This window comes from Lithobates pipiens, unplaced genomic scaffold (assembly GCF_037356315.1).
Source record: "Lithobates pipiens isolate NorthernLeopardFrog02 unplaced genomic scaffold, aLitPip1_a1.2 Scaffold_23, whole genome shotgun sequence".
Lineage (NCBI taxonomy): Eukaryota > Metazoa > Chordata > Amphibia > Anura > Ranidae > Lithobates > Lithobates pipiens.
In genome coordinates this window covers 276380465-276404658 of record NW_027507785.1, presented here as the reverse complement: position 1 = coordinate 276404658, position 24194 = coordinate 276380465, and the positions used below count along the sequence as shown (strand labels likewise).

General features: G+C 44.5%; 1 protein-coding gene across 2 annotated transcripts in view; it reads left to right on the top strand.

The window, feature by feature from the left end:
- Nucleotides 1–16881, top strand: part of PCSK9 (proprotein convertase subtilisin/kexin type 9) — a 43979-nt gene extending 27098 nt beyond the window's left edge. For both annotated transcript variants that reach the window (XM_077453255.1, XM_077453256.1), the window contains 4 exons: nucleotides 4065–4213; nucleotides 8375–8552; nucleotides 10672–10853; nucleotides 14205–16881. In XM_077453255.1, the coding sequence (XP_077309381.1) occupies nucleotides 4065–4213; nucleotides 8375–8552; nucleotides 10672–10853; nucleotides 14205–14402 (707 nt within the window). In that variant the 3' untranslated portion in view covers nucleotides 14403–16881. The remainder of the gene's footprint in view (nucleotides 1–4064; nucleotides 4214–8374; nucleotides 8553–10671; nucleotides 10854–14204) is intronic.
- The last annotated feature ends 7313 nt before the right edge of the window (nucleotides 16882–24194 follow it).

Below are 24194 nucleotides of genomic sequence, written 5' to 3'. Positions count from 1 at the left end.
TTTTGATTCATGTTTATATATATTCTATATTGGATTTAATTACTCTTTACACTATAGATTTCACGTATACTCAGCGCAACTTTATATATTTTTTTTTCTGATTTAATCCATAATTGATATTTGATGGTTTTTAGTTGCAGCTTTTAGGTTTTGCCCCAAGCGCAATATTTTTGTTTGTTTTTTGTGTAAACCCTTACATATACCCATTGAGGTGCCTGGACTGAGGTGATACGCAAAAATGAAACAAATCCTCCTACATATGTTTTACCTGTTTACAACATAAATGGTATTACTGAATGCTCTAATGAACAAATGTTTGAATGAAATTCCATTGGCTTATGGCCAGTTTAATCAGGGCTCACTTTAGTGTTCTGTGGCTTATAAAAACATGCACAGAATTTTTGTGGTCTTGGAACTCTTCATTCAGTCCTAATTCTTTATTATTTATGGTAGGTAGACTGCTGATTAAACATTTATAATATGGCCCTGTACACACAGGCTAAAGCTGCCAATATATGAATCGAATTTATCTGGTTCAGCAGGGACCAGCTGAATTTTAATCCATCTATGGTCGTTCTGGCTCAACAGAACATGATCTAACGATCGACTTCTGTGGAAGGGGACTGTTGGGAAAACTCTCATTGATCAGTGGATGCAGCTGCTGATAAGTGTATTTTGGCAGCAGAGGAATTCCATTGTCAGAATACAATGGCTGATCCACGACTCAGCATTCCCAGCCAATGTTGAACACTCCGAGTCTCCATGACCCAGGGGAGCCGGAGCTGTAGAAACACGTGACCAGATTGAACAGAACTAAAAACAGGTAAGCATACACATCTTTTTTACGCATAGTAGACAGGATAGGTAGGATAGAATGGGGAGGGAGCATTTTTAAGAATAGTGTTAAGCTTAATTTCCACTTTAAATGCACATACAGTAATGTTATGGGGTGATTGATGTTGACCCCGTTGCCACAGTCTGTAAAGAGATCCTGGTGACAGGTCCTCTTTAAAGATTTTAAAAAAGCTACCTGACTCTGGCTTAAACCTTTGCAAATACTTTGTAACAGCTTGCTGTATACATTGTTATTCACTGCTCATGTCCCCAATAGATTTACTCCAAAGCCAATAAATAAAGCAAGTTGTTCTATATATATTTTCAGTCTGAGAGAGACATCTGAACTTTAATCTTCAGCAGCTGCCAAATCAAACTTCTCTCTTGATAACACAAAGTTTTTATATTCCCATTGCATACTATGACTGCTGGAGGTATAGTGTTTTGTGCAATGACCAGAACAAGAAGCCGTTCAGTTTTTTCACACTCTTCACATTCATGTATTTTATTTTCTGTACCCCTTCTTACAATGGTTGTAAGGGCTTAAGGTTTTTATTATCTCAATGCATTCCATGCATTAAGGTAAAAAACCTTCATTGGTCAGTTTCCCCCCAGCCCCCACCTAAATAATTACCTGAGCCTGATCTCAATCCAGTGCTGTGCCCAAAAAGCAGTGGCACTGCCACTGCTCTCTCTTCTCACTGGACATGGAGGCTGTCAATCAAATCCTGTGAGGAAGGAGCAAGGGGTGGGGCCAAGCAGTGCAGTGTGTGCAGGTGCGAGGATTTTTGACACCCTAGGTGAAACCTTGTTTTGCTGCCCCCTTGGCTTTGCCCCTGACTCCACCCCTTAGACCCACCCTTGTAACACATGTGACCTACCTGACCATTACACTGACCTATCTGACCCCTACACTTACCTACCTGACACATAGACTGACCCACCTATCTGATACATACAGTGACCCATCTACCTGACTACTACACTGACCTACCTGACACGTACACTGACCTACCTGACATGTACACTGACCTACCTGACCCATACACTGACTTACCTACTTGACCCCTACACTGACCTACATGACCACTACACTGACCTACCTGACACATACACTGATCTACCTACCTGACCACTACACTGACCTACCTGACACATACACTGATCTACCTACCTGACCCATACACTGACTTACCTACTTGACCCCTACACTGACCTACCTGACCCATACACTGACCAACATGACCACTACACTGACCTACCTGACACATACCCTGATCTACCTACCTGACCCCTACACTGACCTACCTGACCACTACACTGACCTACCTGACACATACACTGACCTACCTGACTTCTACACTTACCTACATGACACATACAGTGACCCACCTACCCGACACATACACTGACCTACCTGACTCATACACTGACCTACCCGACCACTACACTGACCCACCTACCTGACAAATACAGTGACCCACCTACCTGACTACTACACTGACCTACCTGACACGTACATTGACCTACCTGACCCCCCTACACTGACCTACCTGACCACTACACTGACCTACCTACCTGACCCATACACTGACCCCTACACTGACCTACCTGACACATACAGTGACCCACCTACCTGACCACTACACTGACCTACCTGACCCACTTGCCTGACACAAACACTGACTCCTACTTCCTGCACTACTAACCCCCCATCCCCCAGACACAGCTTGATGTAGATCGGGGAGGATCCATCCTCCTCCTTACCTACATGACACATACAGTGACCCACCTACCTGACACATACACTGACCTACCTGACTCATACACTGACCTACCCGACCACTACACTGACCCACCTACCTGACAAATACAGTGACCCACCTACCTGACTACTACACTGACCTACCTGACACGTACACTGACCTACCTGACCCCCTACACTGACCTACCTGACCACTACACTGACCTACCTAACACATACACTGACCTACCTACCTGACCCATACACTGACCCGTACACTGACCTACCTGACATGTACAGTGACCCACCTACCTGACCACTACACTGACCTACCTGACCCACTTACCTGACACAAACACTGACTCCTACTTCCTGCACTACTAACCCCCCCATCCCCCACACACAGCTTGATGTAGATCGGGGAGGATCCATCCTCCTCCTTACCTCTTCATGGTTTGATTGACCATAACATCAGGGCTCTCCTCAGCAGTGGGAGGGCAGTAGTGCTTAGGAGTCCTTGCCAGTGCAACCATCCAGCTGCTCCATGGTGTCCCTGCCAGCCCCACCAGCACCACCCTCCAGCTGCTCCATGGTGTCCCTGCCAGCACCACCATCCAGCTGCTCCATGGTGTCCCTGCCAGCCCCACCAGCACCACCATCCAGCTGCTCCATGGTGTCCCCGCCAGTTGGGAGATCAGCTAACAGATGCTGCACCTCTATCAAAGCCCCCATCTTCACCAAGCTCCACCCCTCCTCTGCTTTTAGAGTCACACAAACACACAGCGCCGTGCCAGAAGGACAGGCTGGAGTAAAGGAGTCCTGGAGCGGCGCTGTGAGATATTTTTGTGTGATGAGATGTGACAGCAGGGCGCTCAGCGGGACATATTGGAGGATTGTCTGTACGCAGCGGATGTGCCCGGCACCGGGCTCACACAGGGCTGGAGCTTCACCGGGGGGAAGCCGTGGTGGCGCCCTAGGTGGTAGTGCACCCTAGGCGGCTGCCTACTCCGCCTAGTGGTAGCACCGGCCCTGAGTGTGTGTCAATAGGCACAGACAGCCTGGCTTGGGATCAAGCCCGTCCCTTTCCCCGAAGATAGCAGTAGCTTACTATGGGAGCATTTGGAAGGGAGGAGGAGCCGAGAGTGCTGGCGGAGGACCCCAGAAGATGAGGTTTGAGCTGCTTTGAGCTGCTTTGTGCAGAACCATTACACAGAGCAGGTAAGTGTGACATGATGGTTATTTAAAAATAAATGACTTTACAATCACTTTAAAGTACTGCTATATTAGACTACACATATTTTTAATTCCCTACTGCTATGAGGCTAACCCATAGATTACATTTGCCTAACTGAAATCAGGGAAGAGCTCAGCAGTGTTCGGATCCTAATCCAAACCCATCTGAGCTATTTCACCTGAAAGCCATCACTGCTCACCACCAATCATAAGCGACCGAGGCATATAACTGTTTCTCACCTCTTTTTTTTAGATGAGGAGCTCTTATGTCGAACGGCTTGGTCCAAAATATCAGGCTTTGCCCGAACAGCAACGACCTCTGTCCAATGTACTGAGAACGAGGAAATGTTCAGTTGCTCTAGTTTCTCTAAAAATGGAAAAAGGAAAGGGGAGCAAGTGGAGGTAGGTGTAAAGAATATTCAAACAATCCATGGAATGGAATTTTATCTGCAGAGGGTATGATTAGGAAATGGTTCGGCTAACTTGAGACTTTCAAGGTTTAGTAATTTAAAGCCTCAACATGCTCAGTGGGAAGAGTACACTAAGTCATGTAGTTTCTGAACCTCATCTTCTATTCCAGGGGTCTTCAAAGTTTCTTAACCAAGGGCCAGTTTATTGTCCTTCAGACTTTAGGAGGGCCAAACTGTGAGCAGTGAGAGTAGAAAATGGCTTGGGGTCACTGGGAGTAAACAGTGCCCTATCTTTGGTATTAGGGGGAGGATTAGTGCCCATCATTGGTGTCAGTGGGGGAACTATCACCCTATTGTTGTTGTCAGTGGAAGGAATAGTGCCCCAAGGGCTGGATAAAGCCATGCAGCCCCTGGGCCATAGTTTGGAGTTTGGAGACCACTGTTCTGTTCCATAACCATCGGTTGGCTAAATCACATACCACCTCCTTAAATCATTTGAGATTCCAGTGGTAAGATTCCACTGCAGTAATTCTGTTAGCTATATCCATAGTAGAGGATCTCTATAGGTTTATTTTATATATAGATATGATATGATGTTTATCAATTTCCATTGCGTAATCATTTTCCAGACAGCTGTGTAAAGTATGAACACACACACATGCAATATATAAAACAGGATGAAACAAAAGGAATGAAATATCTGCTTAAAGTGGTTGTAAACCCTTACAACACACTTTGACCTACAGGTAAGCCTAGATTAAGGCTACCTGTAGGTCCAAGAAATATCTCCTAAACCGTGTATATTTGGCGAAAGACAGGCACCGCTGTCTACGGCGCATGCACCTTAGACAGCGGCGCACAGGCGCACTGAGCGCGCCGCAGTCAACGGCAATATGCCGCGAGTGGCGGCTCCCGCGCGCATGCGCGGGAGTGACATCATCGCAGCTTCCCCGAATGACAGCGGCGGAGCGGCGAGACCCACCGAGAAGATGGATGCGCCGGACTACAGGGGACAGCGGTGACTTCGCTGGCTCCTGTGTCAGGTAAGTGACACATAATGGACTACTATGCATCGCGATGCATAGTAGTCCATTATGCTTTGCCTTTGCAGGGAATGAAAGAGGAAGTAAACCCATCAGGGTTTACTTCCTCTTTAAAAGAGCTTACATATCTTTGCTATGTGCACTGTTGTATATGTGCATAACAGGCATGCCTGATTTTAAATCTTGATAATACCTGGTGATCCTGCAAGCATCTTTGTGTCACAACTGCTTCCTGTTTAACCACTTAAGGACCAAGCCTGTTTGCTACTTACTTAGAACCCCCAAAAATGATATATATGTAGCACTAACCCCCGGAAGGAGCTGCTGGTTTGATTGGGCTTACCGTTACCTTCTTCACCTCGATTTGTGTGTCTAGGGGTTTCCCGTGGTAGATGGCCCAGTAACTTTAGAGACTGACGACAGATCCGCATAAAGGGATTTTTATTTGCAAAAAATGTAGACAACGAACAGTCTCTTAAAATAGGATCAGAAGGTTAGGAAGGAAGTTCAGATACTCTTAGTGTCAAAGTCAATAATGAAGGACTTTCTTACGTTGACTAAATTCAGAGAATAGCCATTCACAACCGGATGTTCACTCAAGTTGGATAATCCCTCTCTCACAAGGCCTAGCAGCCAATAAGGTGCTTTACTCAGTAACAAGTCTCTGCCACAGACGTTGTTGTAGAACATACAGGAATACGTCTCTGCCACAGACGGTGTTGTAGAACATTCAGGAAACTAAAACTTGTGGTGATACCTGGATCTTTCAGCCAGCTTGGCGATACCCACGAGACTGGATTCACTTAGATACTTCAGCCCCCCCCCCCCCCCCAGGCTCTTGCTAAGAAACCAACCCGTACGTGACCTTCTTCTGAAGAGCCCCCCCCCCCCCGGATAGCTACGAAGTTACTGGGCCTCTCCAACTACCGGGGATGGCACTGGACCACCTCCGAATCCTTCTTTAGTTTCCTTGCCTTGGGCTAGCCAGCCCCGAGACAATAAGTTGGATGGATCCGCACCCCAGGCCATAGCCTTCCTGGGAGCTAGTCAGGAGGACCAGGACCATGAAGTCAGAACATTCTTCTGGACCGGAACCCCGAACCACGTGACATCCGCATCTTAAGTACCCTCTCCCAGCAAGCACAGCAAGAGTGACACTCCCACTGGGCAGGCTCCGAGAGAGTAAACTTAAAGCGCCCAACCAAACTGTAGTTCCTTGCCCACCAGAAGAGACAGTGCCCCTTGTGGCCAGGCTGAACATCGTATAGTCCAGTCAGACTGATGCTGAGGTCCAAATTTATAACAATTGTACCCAAACTAAACTGCATTCTATCTGCAGTCTTCTCTACAGCCATTGGAAGTCCATAATTTATAAAAATTGTCTGAGAGTTATGAAAAAGGGGCAGAGAGCTGAAGATACATTCTGTAGAGCTCAGTGAGGAGAGCTCTGGGAGCTGGTTGGAGGGGAGCGACATACCCCCTTCACACAGCGCACATGAACAGAACTGAAGCTGTCAATCAGCTGGAGATCCCTCCACCTTTTTTCTTTTGGTATCAGAAAAACTTGTCAGACGTGATTTATGCTGATAGCAGAGGAACGAAGCAGCAGACAGAAATGACACTAAGGGCTCCTTCACACGGACGTGTACGGAGCCTGCTCTGCTCAGTGGGGGATCGCTCCGTCGATCCCCGCTGAGCAGGAAGATGAGAGGTCTGTCTCTGCACACTGTGCAGGGATGGACCTGTTAGAGCGCTGCTCTCCCCTATGGGGGATCGGATGAAGATGGACCATAGAGTCCGTCGCCATCCGATCGGATCTGCAGACGGATGGAAAATAGGCTTTTCCTCCGTCACATTTTTTTGAGTCGGAGAGGGTCGGATGTCAGCAGACATGTCACCGCTGACATCCGTCTCTCCATAGACTTCACACATGAAGTGTCCGCTCAGGTCCGCCTAAAAAACTGACAGGCGGACCTGAACAGATCGTCCGTGTGAAAGGTGCCTTAAAGGGATTGTAAAGGCCGAAGGTTTTTTTTATCTTAATGCATTCTATGCTTTAAGAAAAAAAAAACTTCTGTGTGCAGCAGCCCCCCCAATACTTACCTGAGCCCTTCCTTATCCAGCGATGTTGCAGGAGTGTCTAAGCTGGGTGGGACTCTCTTCCCCGCTGGCTGAGACAGCAGCGTGGCGCAATTAGCTCCTGCTGCTGTCAGTCAAAATCATTCAGACAATCAGGAGAGAGGGGGTGGGGGCGGGGCCAGGTCACGTGTCTGCATGGACACAGGGAGCTGTGATTTGGCTTGGGTGCCCACATAGCAAGCTGCTTGCTGTGGGGGCACTCAACAGGAGGAAGGGGCCAGGAGCACATAAGGACCCAAGAAGAGGAGGATCTGGGCTGCTCTGTGCAAAACCAACTGCATAGAGCAGGTAAGTGTAACATGTTTGTTATTTTTCAAAATAAAAAACAGGACTTTATAATCACTTTAATGCTCTGGATAGAGACAAGTACACACTATAGAGCAGTGATGGCGAACCTTGGCACCCCAGATGTTTTGGAACTACATTTCCCATGATGCTCATGCACTCTGCAGTGTAGCTCAGCATCATGGGAAATGTAGTTCCAAAACATCTGGGGTGACAAGGTTCGCCATCACTGCTATAGAGGGATATGCTTTGTTCATATTTCTTGTCTGAGGTTTACAACCACTTTAAAATCTGCAAAGCCACAAAAAGCAGCTGAGCGGTGCTGCTGCTGAAACCATGCCAACACCCTTCCCCCAAATGCCAAAACGTGCCCAATATATCCTAGAGCTATTTTTCACCATGTGATCATTTTCAGATAACCCATATCCATGACAGTGAATATCAATATGTGCATTTAGTATCCTCTACCACCTAATCAGAATTCATCATCCACTGATCTGAATTCAGTAAACATTAATCTCACCAACTGTATTACTGCATTTAGGACTTTTGTATTACACAAGCCAGATATTTGTTTGTTGTGCGGACACCATTCAGATAGCTACGCTTTCCAATTTGTTGCACAGGTCAGGGTTATGGAAGATACATAGAACTCATCATAATGACTGTCTTTCTTTAACACACAGGATAAGGCTGGTAAGAAGACCTGCATTGCCCACAATGCATTTGGAGGTGACGGAGTATATGCTATTGCAAGATGCTGTGTTTGGCCAAAAGCAAACTGCCAGATTAATGCCAGTATTCCTGATGGTACAAACACCATGTCCACCGCCAGCTGCTCGGAGGAGGACCATGTTCTAACAGGTACTAACTAATAATCTAAAGCAAAGTCATACATATATAGTGATATATATATATACTCTATATATATATATATATATATATATATATATATATATATAATATATATATATATATATATATATATATACATATACACACAGTGCCTTGAAAAAGTGTGGCGTGCATTTGTTTTCAGCCCCTAACTAAAATCTAGTGGAACCAATTGCCTTTAGAAGTCCCATAATTAGTAGAGTCCCCCTGTGTGTGATTTAATCTCAGTATCAATACAGCTGTTGTTTAGTGAACAAACAGCATCATGAAGGCCAATGAACACACCAGACAGTTCAGGAATAAAGTTGTGGAGAAGTTTAAAGCAGGGTTAGGTTATAAAAAAATATCCCAAGCTTTGAAGATCTCATGGAGCACTGTTCAATCCTTCATCTGAAAACGGAAAGAGTATGGCACAACTGCAAACCTACCAAGACATGGCCGTCCATCTAAACTGACAGTCAGTAATCAGAGAAGCAGCCAAGAGGTCCATGGTAACTCCGGAGGAGCTGCATAGGTCCACAGGGAACGGAATGCTGAGGTTGACATGTCCCCCCACCCTCTCTGCATTTCTCTTGCCATTGCTTGTCTCAGTAAACACACAAGACAAGCTACAGCTATGAATCGGCCTTCTCCTTTATTGCAGTTATCTGATCTGCCAAGGTAGGGGGTATACAGTTCAGAGTACAGTTCAATACAGAAGGAACAGGAGGGCCCTGCTCATAGAGCTTACATTCTAAAGGCAGGGGGTGGTGGTAAAAAAGTTAATAGCTGCAGAGAATGATTTGATGGGGGCGGCTCGGTGACAGTTGTTAGGTGGGTGTGGTATGGGCTTCCCTGAATAAGTGAGTTTTCTGGGATCTCCTAAAGGTGGACAGGGTAGGGGCTGATTGGATATACCGGGGCAGGGAGTCCCAGAGGATGGGAGAGGCTCTGGAGAAGTCCTGAAGGCGAGTATGGGAGGAGGTAACAAGGGAGCTAGAGAGCAGGAGGTCCTGGGAGGAGTGGAGGGGACGATTTGGGCGATATCTGCAGATGAGGTTGGTGATGTAGCTGGGGTGGTATGTTGCGGTTAGCATTTTGAATTTTACACGGTGGGGTAGGGGAAGCCAGTGAAGGGATTGGCAGAGCGGGGCAGCAGTCACGGATCGATTAGTGAGGTGTATTAGTCTAGCAGCATCATTCATAATAGACTGAAGGGGGGATAGCCTGCGTAAGGGTAGGCTATTAAGGAGAGAGTTGCAGTAGTCAAGGCAGGAAATAATCAAGGAGTGAATAAGTTGCTTTGTGATGTCATTAGTCAGGAAGGGTCGAATGCTGGGGATTTTGCAGGGTTTAAGGCGGCAGGATTTAGCCAGTAATTGGATGTGGGGGCTAAAGGAGAGGTCAGAGTCAAGGATTACATCCAGCACCCTGGCATGTATGGAGAGACCAATGGTTGTGCTGTTGATCTTAATGGTAAAGTCAAAGGGGGGGGGGGGACCTGGAAGGAGGAAATATTATAAGCTCAGTTTTAGAAAGATTGAGTTTAAAAAAGTGGTGTGACATTAAAAAAGAAGCCCCACGTTATGGCCACTAGATGGTACTTACAATCATTGGAGGTAATTATACTATACAGAATACTGCAAGTTTGTGTTGCAAAAGGTATGACTGAAGATAGTATGATGTGCAAGGAGATAATTACGAAGGCTATGATGGCGGGAAGCACAGTACATATGAGGATTGCATGATGGGGTGCAGTATGTGCAGGAGAAGAGTGCGGAGGGTATGCTGGGGGGGGGGGGAATATATGCAGGAGGACAGGAGGAGAGTAAGCAGTGAATGGCAGCAGGAAGTATGTGCAGGAGAGGAATGCAGAGGGTGTTATGGGGGTACCTACTGTATGTACAGTGTTCTATATTTTAATACAGTCATACATTGTACTCATATTTACGATAGCACCGCTGTATACATTAGTAAAGCAGCGCACAGATATTCATGTCAATGACAGACTATGCACTGCACCTGTGAGGAGGAGACATTGGGAATTATGCTGAATGGGCTCCGCCAGCCAGTGTACAAGTTAAGTAACTACTAATATTCTTTTTCACAGGTTGCAGCTCTCACTTTCTGAACGGACATTTTAGTGATCATGTGAGGCCAGTGCACCACACTGGTAAGAAGGATCCTGTGTGTATTGGCAAAAATGAGATTACCTCTCATGCTCTATGCTGTCATGCGCCTAGTATCGCCTGCAAAGTCAAAGAGCATGCTCCTGTGGGCTTTACCGAAAAGGTACTACTCTTTTTATGTAATTGATTTCATTGTTGCAATGGTATATTATTTTTTAATGAAACAGAGCATTTTGATAATATCTTTCCAATTTCAAGCCGCGCTGTAAACTAAACAAGTGACACAAATAATGCTGTGACCTTATATATATAAATAAGTGAAAAATAACTAATCAAATAGTGAATAATTGATAGTCCATTCAAATTGATAATCGATATCCTTGGTGCAAGTATTGTACACGACACCCAAGAATAGTGATGAAAGAAAAGGATCTGTCTTCCACCTCCACACAGCTTACCAACTCCTATGAATTTCTTAATTATAGGAGATCATATGCGCCTGTGGCTTGATATCCAGTCCTTTGTAGGAATATGTGGCTCAATCAGGAGGTTAATGGCAGATATTTCCCAGAAGAGAATGATAAAAAAGCTTCCATAGCATAAAACCATACGATAATTATTTTAAAAAAGGTAAAAAATATTGCACTTACATTTATGTAAAAACACCATATGCAGAGTAAATGCATCAAGGCAGAGTAAAGAATTAAGCCGGCCCTCTGCAACAGCCCGTGATTCCGGGACTTCCATGTATCGCGGTGACGTCAGCACGCCGCTCCTCCCTACGCCATTTGTCACACTTGACGTCGTCCTGCAATGGTATATTCTTTTTTTAACGAAACAGAGCATTTTGATAATATGAAGGTTTTATGCTACTTTACATAATAAAGAAAAGCTGTCATGGTGTCTTCAGAAAATGCTAGTTGCCTGGCCTATATCCAGATTCTTTGTTTCCTATGATTTTATTGTTACTAACATAGGCTCTCCAGATTTCCTTAATGCCTATTCTGGTTCAGGTTATCAGACAGCTGCCATTTTTTTAAGAAGTAGCATTTCTCCATACTTTTCTTATGCATAATTTAAAGCCCAATAGCAGCTAGGGCCAAATAAAAACATATGTATCCCATAGCAGTGCTTCAATATGAAAAAAAAAAAAACAGCTTCAGATGCTATCCTCCCCCTATCTCACACTCATCCCGTGTCACACCTATTCAGAGTTGAGTGACGCCCAGTATCAATCAACCTACTTCATGTGAGCCTAGGGTGTCAAGGCTCCACCCCCCACATTTGACAGGATGATGCTGCAGAGAATGGCACCATGTCATGTGATTAAATGGCACTGCTTTCTGCATCTTTCAGGATTTACTCACCACCAGAGGAAGTAGAGAGTGAAGAGAATGCGGGAGTGCACGTTTTAGGCATATGTGGGGAGCATTGCGAGCTTTAAAGCTGAAGTTTATTTTGCTTATATTTTGCCTTCGCTGGTTCCTCCCCCACCCCATAAATACACTAATGATTTATTTTATTTTTTTCTCTTTCATTACACACCCTTATTAGATTCAGTGATATTATCTCTTGGTCTGTATTTATCTATGCAAGACAGGCAGATCACTGCTTGTGCGGGCAGCCCCCTGCCTCAGTAGTCCTCTCAAGAGCCCTCAGTCCTGATGCAAGCAGTAGGCTGTATCTTGGGAGGTCAAATATCAAAATGCCGTAATGGATGGATGTCAATTTGGAAGAGTGGGCATTACTAGGCAGACTGCCCAAGGCAATGCCCACATATTATGCTGACCCTCCCTGATTGAAATTCAGTGAATGAAAGGATGAAAGGGGGGTGGGGAGAAGAGTTAGGCTGTGGTTGAAACAGTTAGATGATGCTGGATGTTCCCCAGGCAGGAAATGAGGTGGACTCTATTTTGCTGCAGCTACTGTTGCACATAACTGTGCAAGAGAGGCTGGGGTTTAGCTTTAAATGTTACCAACAACCCCTCGGGCTTCTATGAGACGTTGGGGAACACTGCGTTGGGCAGATGGAAGTTGGCCCAACTTTCACACTTCCTCAAATCATTGCCGCCCAGTGGCCATTTCCGTAGAGCCTTAACCCAGTTTGAGGAAATGTGCGTGGGAGAGGGTCCGATACGCGGCTCACTATCACAATCATATGGCATCCTCTTGGAGCATTTCTCACAGGGGGAACCCGTCGTTCATTAAAAAGTGGGAGAGAGACCTCGGTGTTAAATTTTCGACAGACCAAAAGAACCGTGCACTCCTTTTTGCTCACAAGTCTTCCTTATGCAGTAAGTATCAAGAAATCACTTACAAAATTTTGACTCGCTGGTACAGGACCCCCACGGTCCTAGCTGCCATGTTTCCGGGACACAGCCCCATGTGCTGGCGATGTGGTACGCAAGCGGGTACGTTGATTCATATCTTTTGGGAATGCCCGCAGTTAACTCAGTTTTGGAGACAAGTCCTAAAGATCACTTATGACCTCACCTCGGTTGACCTTCGGGATAACCCAGCTGCGATTTTCCTTAACCTGACCCCTATGTCTGGGAAGAGATACCGTAAATCCCTCTTGAAACACCTCCTGAGCGCGGCCAGGGCATGCATTCCTAGCATGTGGAAGCAACAGTCCTCACCGGCGGTAACACATTGGTTCGCGAGGATTAGCGATATCTATCGTATGGAGCAGATGACGGCGGCCATAAGGGATAGGGAGGAGGATCACGATGCCTGCTGGTTGCCTTGGAATCTTTTCAGGTTTTCTGCTGAATATAAGACTTATCGGTGAGTCCCGTGGTGGACAGTGAAGGGAAGACCCGGCTAGCGGGAACCACTGGAGTCTCCCCTCCTTTCCACCTCACATAGACCGCTATGGTCCACCTTGCTCCCCCACCCCTTCCCCACTGCTTGTTTTCCTCTTGCTCTGTTCTTCCCCATTCATTCCCCTCCCCTCCCCGTTTTTCCCCTTCCCCTCCCCTCCCCCCACTTTTTCCCTTCCCCTCAACTTAAGTAAAAAATTGTGATTGCCAAGGTTTGGCCACAATATTTCCTCATCTTCCTTACCGAGGAATGGCAACTTTTCAGATGCTGCGGCCCAGGGTTCTCCCCAATGGCGACAAGGTGCAGCGCCGCTGGGGACCTCTCTGAGACGGCCAGACGGGGCCCTATCTTGGAGAGGGACCCAGACGTTAATATACCGCTGGGCAGCCAGCTGGATGGGAGAGCCGGTGTCGTAGCCGTAGGATACTCACAGTGATAATGCTATCACATACTAATTTACCAATTGATCTGTTTACTGTATTATGTATATTAATCGGTACCAAGGAAAGAGGAGTAACATGTTTTGATCAGTATGTTTCTGTATTGCCTGCAATCCGTAAATAAAGATTTAAAAAAAAAAAAGAAAAAATGTTACCAACAATTCCTGGAGATTTTTTAGCGATAAGCAATAGCCATCTTTTTGTCTGACTGTAATAATACAAATTTAACCTTGTTGATGTTTGCATTGCAGGTGACGGTGTCATGTGATGATGGCTGGACCCTGACTGGTTGCAATGGGTATACTCGAAGCTCTACCGCTCTTGGATCATATCCAATTGATAACACTTGTGTTGTTTTTAATCCAAAAGGCGGTAAAGGAGCTGCAGCTATTGCGATTTGCTGCCAGAACAAAAACACAGACAGCAATCAAAGTTCAAACTATAGGTGAAAGTCTGTCTCTAACGTGCACCTATCACATTTTTCATTGGTGAAGGCGACCATAGTGCTGGATGAACTTACATATTATTGGAATGCATCTTGTCAGTTCAACTCAGGGCAGTATTAGACATATAGTGAAATAAACCAACCTAAAGGACTACATAAAGCACTGTTGCACCACATAAGATAAATTCAATGCAATGTCTGAGAAAAAACAACTACCTTTTCTAAGGAAAATTCTATTGTGGGATCACATGGTTCTAACAGTCATATTCATATTATAGATTTTAAAAAATTGGGTTTGGGCTCTCCTCATGTTATAGGATAGCTTGGTGTAAATACCATAAACTAGTAGAAATATTCTTACCTGTGCATTATGTGTCAGTTATGATGAAGCTGTGGTTGGGGCTAGACATAATATGGCTCCTTGTGACTTTAAATTAGGACAAGCACAGATAACAAATTATTATGGGTGTTTAGTAAGGTCAGTCGATTTGCAGATTAGCTCCTCTCCCTGCTTCGGAAATTGGCTTATATATAAATATATATATATATATATATATATATATATATATATATATATAGTGTGTATAACAGTGTAAATTAGCTGTCCCCACAATTTAACTTAACACACAGCCATTAATGTCTAAACCGCTGGCAACAAAAGTGAGTACACCCCTAAGTGAAAATTAGCCATTTTCCCTCCTGGGTGTCATGTTAGTGTTACAAGGTTTAAGGCGTGAATGGGGAGCAGGTGTGTTCAATTTGGTGTTATCGCTCTCACTCTCTCATACTGGTCATTGAAAGTGCAACATGGTACCTCATGGCAAAGAACTCTCTGAGGATCTAAAAAAAAAAAAGAATTGTTGCTCTACATAAAGATGGCCTAGGCTATAAAAAGATTGCCAAGACCCTGAAACTGAGCTGCAGCACATTGGTCAAGGTTCAACAGGACAGGTTCCACTCAGAAGAGGCCTCGCTATGGTCGACCAAAGGAGTTGAGTGCAGGTGCTCAGCATCATATCCAGAGGTTGTCTTTGGGAAATAGACGTATGAGTGCTGCCAGCATTGCTGCAGAGGATAGAGGAGTGGGTGGGTCAGCCTGTCAGTGCTCAGACCATACACCGCACACTGCATCAAATTGGTCTGAATGGGTGTCGTCCCAGAAGGAAGCCTCTTCTAAAGATGATGCACAAGAATGCCCGCAAACAGTTTGCTGAAGACAAGCAGACTAAGGACATGGATTACTGGAACCGGAACCATGTCCTGTGGTCTGATGAGACCAAGATAAACCTATTTGGTTCAGATGGTGTCAAGCGTGTGTGACGGCAACCAGGTGAGTAACACAAAGACAAGTGTGTCTTGCCTACAGTCAAGCATGGTGGTGGGAGTGTCATGGTCTGGGTCTGCATGAGTACTGCCGGCACTGGGGATCTACAGTTCATTGAGGGAACCATGAATGCCAACATGTACTGTGACATATTGAAGCAAGGCATGATCCCCTTTCTTCGGAGACTGGGACGCAGGGCAGTATTCCAACATGATAACGACCCCAAACGCACCTCCAAGGTGAGCACTGCCTTGCTAAAGAAGCTGAGGGTAAAGGTGATGGACTGACCAAGCATGTTTCCAGACCTAAAACCCTATTAAGCATCTGTGGGGCATCCTCAAATGGAAGGTGGAGGAGCGCAAGGTCGCTATCCAGCTCCGTGATGTGGTCATGGAGGAGTGGGAGAGGACTGCAGCGGCATCCTGTGAAGCTCTGGTGAACTCCATGCCCAAGAGGGTTGAGGCAATGCTGGGAAAAAATGGTGGCCGCACAAAATAGACAATTTGAGGCCAATTTGGACATTTTCACTTCAGGGGTGCACTCACTTCTGTTGCCAGCGGTTTAGACATTAATGGCTGTGTGTTCAGTTATTTTGAGGGGACATAAAATTTACACTGTTATAACAGCTGCTTTACATTGTAGCAAAGTGTAATTTCTTCAGTGTTGTCACATGAAAAGATATAATAAAATATTTACAAAAACGTGAGGGGTGTACTCACTTTTGTGAGATACTGTGTGTGTGTGTGTATATATATATATATATATATATATATATATATATATATATATATATATATATATATACTGTATAGAGATTGTAACAGCTCAGTCAATTGGAAAAAATACACGGCCCATTTTAGGACATATTTCTGTATTCTTACAGTCCCTCGAAATCTTGCTCCTGCTACAAAACCTTGTCCTCCTCCAAAGCCCAACCAGTTCTTCCACAAGGATAGGTCAGTTGATTGGTTGTTTCCTTAGATCTCCTCCAAAGCTTGCTCAGGTGTGACTTCTCTACTTGTTAGTTGTTCTTCATGCTGCAGCCAGTGCCATGTAATCATTTGTCCCCACTTCCCCATGCCCCATGGAATGTCTCACTGGCCAGAGGATCAGCAGATTTGTTTATGATGTTGTTAATAAAAACTATTGTATAATAAAAGCTGTTGGCTTTTTCATTCCTTTAACAAGATTCAGGAGTCAGAATTTGGATGCTACAGTGGCCCAGAAAAGTGGCCTAGAAGAGCAGCACAGCGATACAGGAGGTGACATCACTTATTTTGTGTCAGAGAGCGTAGATTCTGGATCAGCGCAATATCTGAAGTTTATAAAACACATCAGATTGCAGAGCAAAAGATACTAATGTGAGCAGCGGCAAAAAAATTACTAGATATACACAAAACAATAAAAATGAAAAACAAATTTAGCTGCGCTCATAAAATGAAATACCTTGAATCACACATGCAATACAAAGCATAAATGTTATATACAAAAAATAACTGTGCACAAATTGTGCCTAAATTAAAAAAACATTTAAATAAATATAGAAAGAACATCCAGTGCACCAAAATAAAAGTCCAACGCTCATGAGGATCTTCCGCTTCCAAGGAGAATCTCAGAGACCACAGAACATCAGGCATCTCAAAACTCCTCCAGCACAGGCTCTCAAACTCAGGCAGGTGCCAAAATGCTGTTCGACTTGCATGCATGTGTGGTGACGTCACGACTTCCGGTCACGTACTACATGTTTCATCAAATATGACATCATTGGAGGCTCCAGCCTGTGCTGGAGAAGCTTTGAGATCCTGGATGTCTGATGTGCAGTGGTCTTTGCATTACATACAAGCGCTGTGTGACTCTTTAACATCCTTTAAGTGGGTGTCTAGGTCAGTGGTTCCCAACCTCAGTCCTCAAGTACCCCCAATGGGCCATGTTTTCAGGTTTTCCTTTACTTTACTTATGCCAAAAGATGAAAAATGTGTTCTTTGGCAAAGCAGAACCTACCTAAAACATCGGATAGAACACTGGGGTGCCAGATCATTTGACTAAAAAAAAGTGATGGTTTAGCCAAGGCTGGGGCCACGGCTATCGCAAACTGATCGGTTTCCCCTGACCCCCCTCAAAGTGCTGGTTGACTATGTACGTTTGTTAAACTGGAAAACTGAGTGATCGATGTCTTTTACAGTTTATCTTTGTATTACCTGCAATCCATAAATAAAGAATTTAAAACATCGGATAGAGAAAACGTACCCCTTTGTCTGAGGACAACAAAGTATGATGTCCTGGACTGGGATCTGTTCTCCCCCATCTTGCCGTTGTAAAGGAGGTTCTGTTCGCTCAATAAGGTCCTGACTCGCCATCTGTGGTGGATAAACCCACTATACTCTTGCACTAATAAGTGCCTTTCCACCATAATGGTATAATGCACCTTTAAACTAACCCATGTCTCCCCCTTTCCCCAGTAAACACACACAAACAGGAAGCCACAAACTGCCAATTGCCTCCTACATGGGATGTGACCTCACAGGATATGACAAAATAAGGATGTAACAACACAGGATAAATGAATTTATACAACAACCAACGAAAGATGACTACCGTTCCTGCTGATGGGAGCTTATCTGCAGGTGTATTTCATGGCACCTCAAATATGTTAATCAGGAATATACGGGTGACATGAGCGCACATCCACTAAACCAATAATGTGTTTCCCCCCAGATGATCGTTCTGTGCATTGCACAGGGGCCCTTCACTGGTGGACATATCCCCACTCCGCAAACACCTCTCTCCAAACAACAGGAAGTTTTCCACCAACTAATCTCAACCAGCGTCAGTCTGCCCCAGTCAGCTCTTTAGAGCGTGTTGCAGGAGAACTAACACTGGGAGACACTGTGACAATACATATTAAAATACATCTTCATAAAATTTCCACAACAGGTATGGTACAGCTCTGATATTAACAGACATGACTAGGCATGATGGATACGTTCTGGAATGGCCGAAGGGCCCCAGATAATGCTTCTTTGCCCCTGTCTTTTTTTTGGAGTATTACAAATAGGTTAGATGAAAGTCAGAAGGGAGTTGTGGCTTGAATATAGTGTTTTAGTACCGAAGTAATATCATCTTTGTGAAGGTAAAAATTAGATCTGAAAAGATTGGCAGGGCCCAAGGCTCAGAGATACAGGAACAGGAGAACTCAGGGATGAATCCATGCACCGTTCGAAGTTCCACTATATCCGAATACAAAAAATAATATTATTGTCTTCTGATCCCAGAGCCTGAAGTTCTGATACTCCCCAGCCCAATCCCATCGCCACAAAGAAAAAGTTTCCAGGTGAGATTCCACAAGGATGTTAAATCAGATGGGGCAAAAGGCTGTTTGGATAAGGGCTCCAGAGTGATCCCAAGTGGGAAAGATTTGTTTTAATAGGTGGGCTTATCTTCTTGACTGTCTTGAAGAATTTGATTATTAAAGGATCTTCGGCCCATCTCTTGTTGTCACAGCAGAGATTGCCACCAGCTGTACCTCTTACTCAGATGTAGTGTCAGCTTTCTCCCAGCCAATAGCTGGCTTTACAGCCTGGACATAAGGCTGAACTAGTAAAAAGTTGAAGTTCGAGCTCTTCTGAGGTATCTCAGATGGCCCCCCATCATCCAGATGTCTAGGAGGGATACTTGCTGCGTGGTGAGAGGATTCTCTCGAGGATGGTCCAGGAATTAACTTCTCTGGAGGAGATTGAGCCAATTGCTGCAATGGAACTGCTGTTGCTCGTTCCGCTATGTATCCCCTGCCCATCTTTTGAATATGACAGCTTACCTGTTAACCCTCTGACTCTCTGTCTGCTGCATAGACTCTAAAACAGCTTTTGCAGATCAATTGGCTAGTAATGGGATGACCTCACAAGCACGGCATTCGGGGATTTGAGAGTTGGTGAATGTGAAGAACTATATATTTTCATGGAAGAACCCTTGCCGCTTGCATGGTATCCTGATCTAGTTGGGGCCTTCATAGGTTTGTTTATGTCGGCTTGCTGTCCGCTTAGACTTCTTCTGGCGTACAAGGCTGAAATACATAAATGTAAATGCTCTTTTTTTTTTTTTTTTTAACTCACCTGGACGATGGTCCCTACCTAAAAGTTGGAGAGGGTCTTGTTTGGGTGACGTACTGCTTATTTAGGGAAACAGACAGAAAAAGCAGCTAGAGAAAGATAAAGAAGTTAGCGACTGGTACTTCAGCTGGAGCAAGGAAACATTATAACCGACTAAAGAAAAGGAAAGAAATTACATTTACCGTTGGCAAAAAACAGGGTCCACTCCAGGAGCTCCCCGCATAGGAAACCTCTTCAGATGACAACAGACTGCCATGCTGAAAGCCCCCAGTAATAAACAATGTAGAGGGGAGGGACATCTGTGGAAGATACAACCCTCTAAAAATGATTTTGACAAACAAGGGCAAACATTTTTAAATTTGCCCCTATTCAAGATGGCAACCACAACCTCAGGCCAGACTGCGTATGCACGGTCGGCGGCTCTAGGACCTATGTGGCCCGTCTGACTCAGCCTGGCCCACCGAGCCGGCTCCTGGAGTGCGCACATGCGCAGAGCAAGCAGGAAGACGCTGAGGGACTTAGCAAAGCCGCCGCAAGGTGCGCAACGCCCACTATAGTAACCAGGAATGAAAGTACAATATCACAAGGAGTAGAAGATGGTGGGGGAGGAAGAAGGCAAAAAAGAGAGAGAGGAACACAAGGAAAGGAAAGCGAGAGCAAATAAATGACAGGAGGTAGAAATGGAAGGCTAAGTGAAAAATTGATTTAACTGTCTTCTCTGCTTTAGGCTTGAGCAAATGCCAGTATATAAATGCAGATAGGAGCTCTTAGTTAAGAGACAACTGCTGTCCCAAAAGGACCACAGAAGGGACTCCCTATCTTATCAGCACATTTAGCTGCCCAAGAATAGGGACATCACCTGGGAAAGGCTTGAACTCAGCTAGAAGCTGCCGACTGCAGTGGTAAGGGACGTTCGACCATTATTCACTGACCATGAGGTATGAGGAAAAAAAGGAGAATGCTGGTAGTGCACTAATCCTTTTCTTTTATAATATTCACTGGTCCTGAAGGAGAAGCCAAGGCGGAGCTTGTCACAGGTATACTGCCATGGAGGCACCAGGAAAGTATAATGGTGATCTCAAATGTGCTGACTGAGGATGGCTGCCGGCTTGTAACAAGCTATAAGGTGCTCTGCAGGAAACAAAACACAAAGAAGAGCAGCGCCAATCTAAGTGCAGCAATATTAAAACATTTTATTCCAGGGTAGACAATTAGGAACTCACAAGATCATAGATGTGTCAGCACATTGGAATGATTATGGAGGTTCATCCACTCATAGGGGAAGGCGGTCAGCTCGCAGGTGGAGAGGCAGCTGGTGGTTCGGCTAATGCTGGTGGCTCCCAGCACTTCCAGGCACTCAGAACAGCGTTGCACGTCACTTCCGTTTGGAGGCGTGGGGAGGAGCATGCATGCTCCTTCATCAAGCAAATAGCAGCTTACCATTTGCTTGGCGATACATGTCATTGTTGGGTAGCAAGTTTTCTGCTTCATTGCTCTTCTGATAGCCTGGTTTCACAGGACTTTTCACTTCCTTTGCATCTTGCATATGGAATAGTTCCAAGATTTCTGAGATCAGTTGAGAAGGTAACTTCCATCTTCTCTATCTATTTGGATTCCCAGATATTAGCTAATGTTCCCTAGCTCTTTGATTTCAAACATTTCTTTCAGCTTGTGAACTGATTGTAATCCCCTTCTTGTTCAAAACAGGTTATATCATCAACATAGATAAGGATGTATATGTCTCCTTGATTCTTGGAGTAGAGACAGGGGTCTGCTTTACTTCTTGAGAATCAATTTCTGGTAAGTACTTTGTTCACTTTCTCATTCCACATCCTTGCAGATTGCTTAAGACCGTAGATGCCCTTCTGAAGTTTACACACTAGGTTGTCTCCTTGCTCAAACCCTGGTGGTTGCTCCATGTAGAGATCCTCCTTAATATCTCCTCCATATAGGAAAGCAGTTTTAAAGTCTAGGTGTTTCACTTGGATGCCCTTCGCGGCTGAAACAATAAGAAGCGCTATGGTGGAGTGTTTTATGACGGGAGCAAATGTTTCATTGTAATCTTCACCGAATTTCTTGGAGTAAACCTGGGCAACTAGTCTTACTTTGTATTTGTGGATATTCCCTTCTGCGTCTGACTTTAATTTGAAAGTCCACTTGCTTCCTACAATTTTTTCGGTTAGGAGTTATCTCTGTGAGTATCCAGGTTTTATTTTCTTGAAGTGACTAATTCTTCTTCTGCTACCTTTCTCCATTTATTGGCTTCACAGTTTGGTAGTTTTTCTATGTCTTCCCAGGATGTTGGTTCAAGTATGCTGTGTGTTTTGACAGTGTATGACAGCTTGCGGGGTTGTATCCACTTTGTAGTAGGAGTGGATCTTCTGACTTCAGGCAGTTCAGCAGGATCTGGTGGGGAACTTGATTTTAGGCATTGTGTGTTCCACCTCTTGTTCTGACTCCTGCACAAATTTGCTTTGGTCAATCTTTTCTTCTGGTTTGCTTAGCATATTAACCACTTTCAGACCGGACCATTTTGCTTGTAAATGACCAGAGGTCTTTTTACAATTTGGCACTGCGCTGCTTTAACTGGTAATTGCGCGGTCATGCAATGTTGTACCCAAACAAAATTTGCGTCCTTTTCTTCCCACAAATAGAGCTTTCTTTTGATGGTATTTGATTGCCTCTGCGATTTTTATTTTTTGCGATATAAATGGAAAAAGACCTCAAATTTTGAAAAAAAATGATATTTTCTACTTTTTGTTATTAGAAAAATCCAATAAACTCAAATTTAGGCCAAAATGTATTCAGCCACATGTCTTTGGTAAAAAAAAAGTCAATAACTGTATATTTATTGGTTTGCGCAAAAGTTGTCACATCTACAAACTAAGGTACGTTTTCTGGAATTTACGCAGCTTTTAGTTTACGACTGCCTATCTCATTTCTTGAGGTGCTAAAATGGCGGGGCAGTACAAAACCCCCCCAAATGACCCCATTTTGGAAAGTAGACCCCCTAAGGAAATTGATAAGTGGCATGTTGAGCCCATTGAATATTTTATTTTTTTGCCTCAAGCGATTGAATAATGACAAAAAAAAAATTTTTTTTATTTTTTTTTACACAAAGTTGTCACTAAATGATATATTGCTCACACATGCTATGGGCATATGTGAAATGACACCCCAAAATAAATGCTGCTGCTTCTCCTGAGTACGGGGATACCACATATGTGGGATTTTTTGGGAGCCTAGCCGCGTACGGGGCCCCGAAAGCCAAGAACCGCCTTCAGGTTTTCTAAGGGCGGAAATATTTGACTTCACTCCTCACTACCTATTACAGTTTTGAAGGCCAAAAAATGCCAAGATGGCACAAAACCCCCACAAATGACCCCATTTTAGAAAGTAGACACCCCAAGCTATTTGCTGAGAGGCATGTTGAGTCCATGGAATATTTTATATTTTGCCACAAGTTGCGGGAAAATTACAAACTTTAATTTTTTTAAAAAATTTTTCCACAAAGTTGTCACTAAATGATATATTGCTCACACATGCCATGGGCATATGTGAAATGACACCCCAAAATAAATTCTGCTGCTTCTCCTGAGTATGGGGATACCACATGTGTGGGATTTTTTGGGAGCCTAGCCGCGTACGGGGCCCCGAAAGCCAAGAACCGCCTTCAGGTTTTCTAAGGGCGTAAATATTTGACTTCACTCCTCACTACCTATTACAGTTTTGAAGGCCATAAAATGCCAAGATGGCACAAAACCCCCACAAATGACCCCATTTTGGAAAGTAGACACCCCAAGCTATTTGCTGAGAGGCATGTTGAGTCCATGGAATATTTTATATTTTGCCACAAGTTGCGGGAAAATTACAAACTTTTTTTTTTTATTTATTTTTTTCACAAAGTTGTCACTAAATGATATATTGCTCACGCATGCCATGGGCATATGTGAAATGACACCCCAAAATAAATTCTGCTGCTTCTCCTGAGTACGGGGATACCACATATGTGGGACTTTTTGGGAGCCTAGCCGCGTACGGGGCCCCGAAAACCAAACACCGCCTTCAGGCTTTCTAAGGGCGTTACAGTTTTGAAGGCCATAAAATGCCAAGATGGCACAAACGCCCCCCCAAATGACCCCATTTTGGAAAGTAGACACCCCTAAATTTAGGGGTACACTAGTGAGACTAGGTAATAAATGGCGGGTGCCCTGAAACTATAAAACAATAACTAACCAACCAGCGTCACCTGTAACCGTTATATGGTGATCACTGGTGAAAGGGTTAACTAGGGGGCAATCAGGGGGCTTTATGCGGTAGTATATGGGGGTCCCTGGCACTATAAAAAGCTGCGGCGAACCTAAAT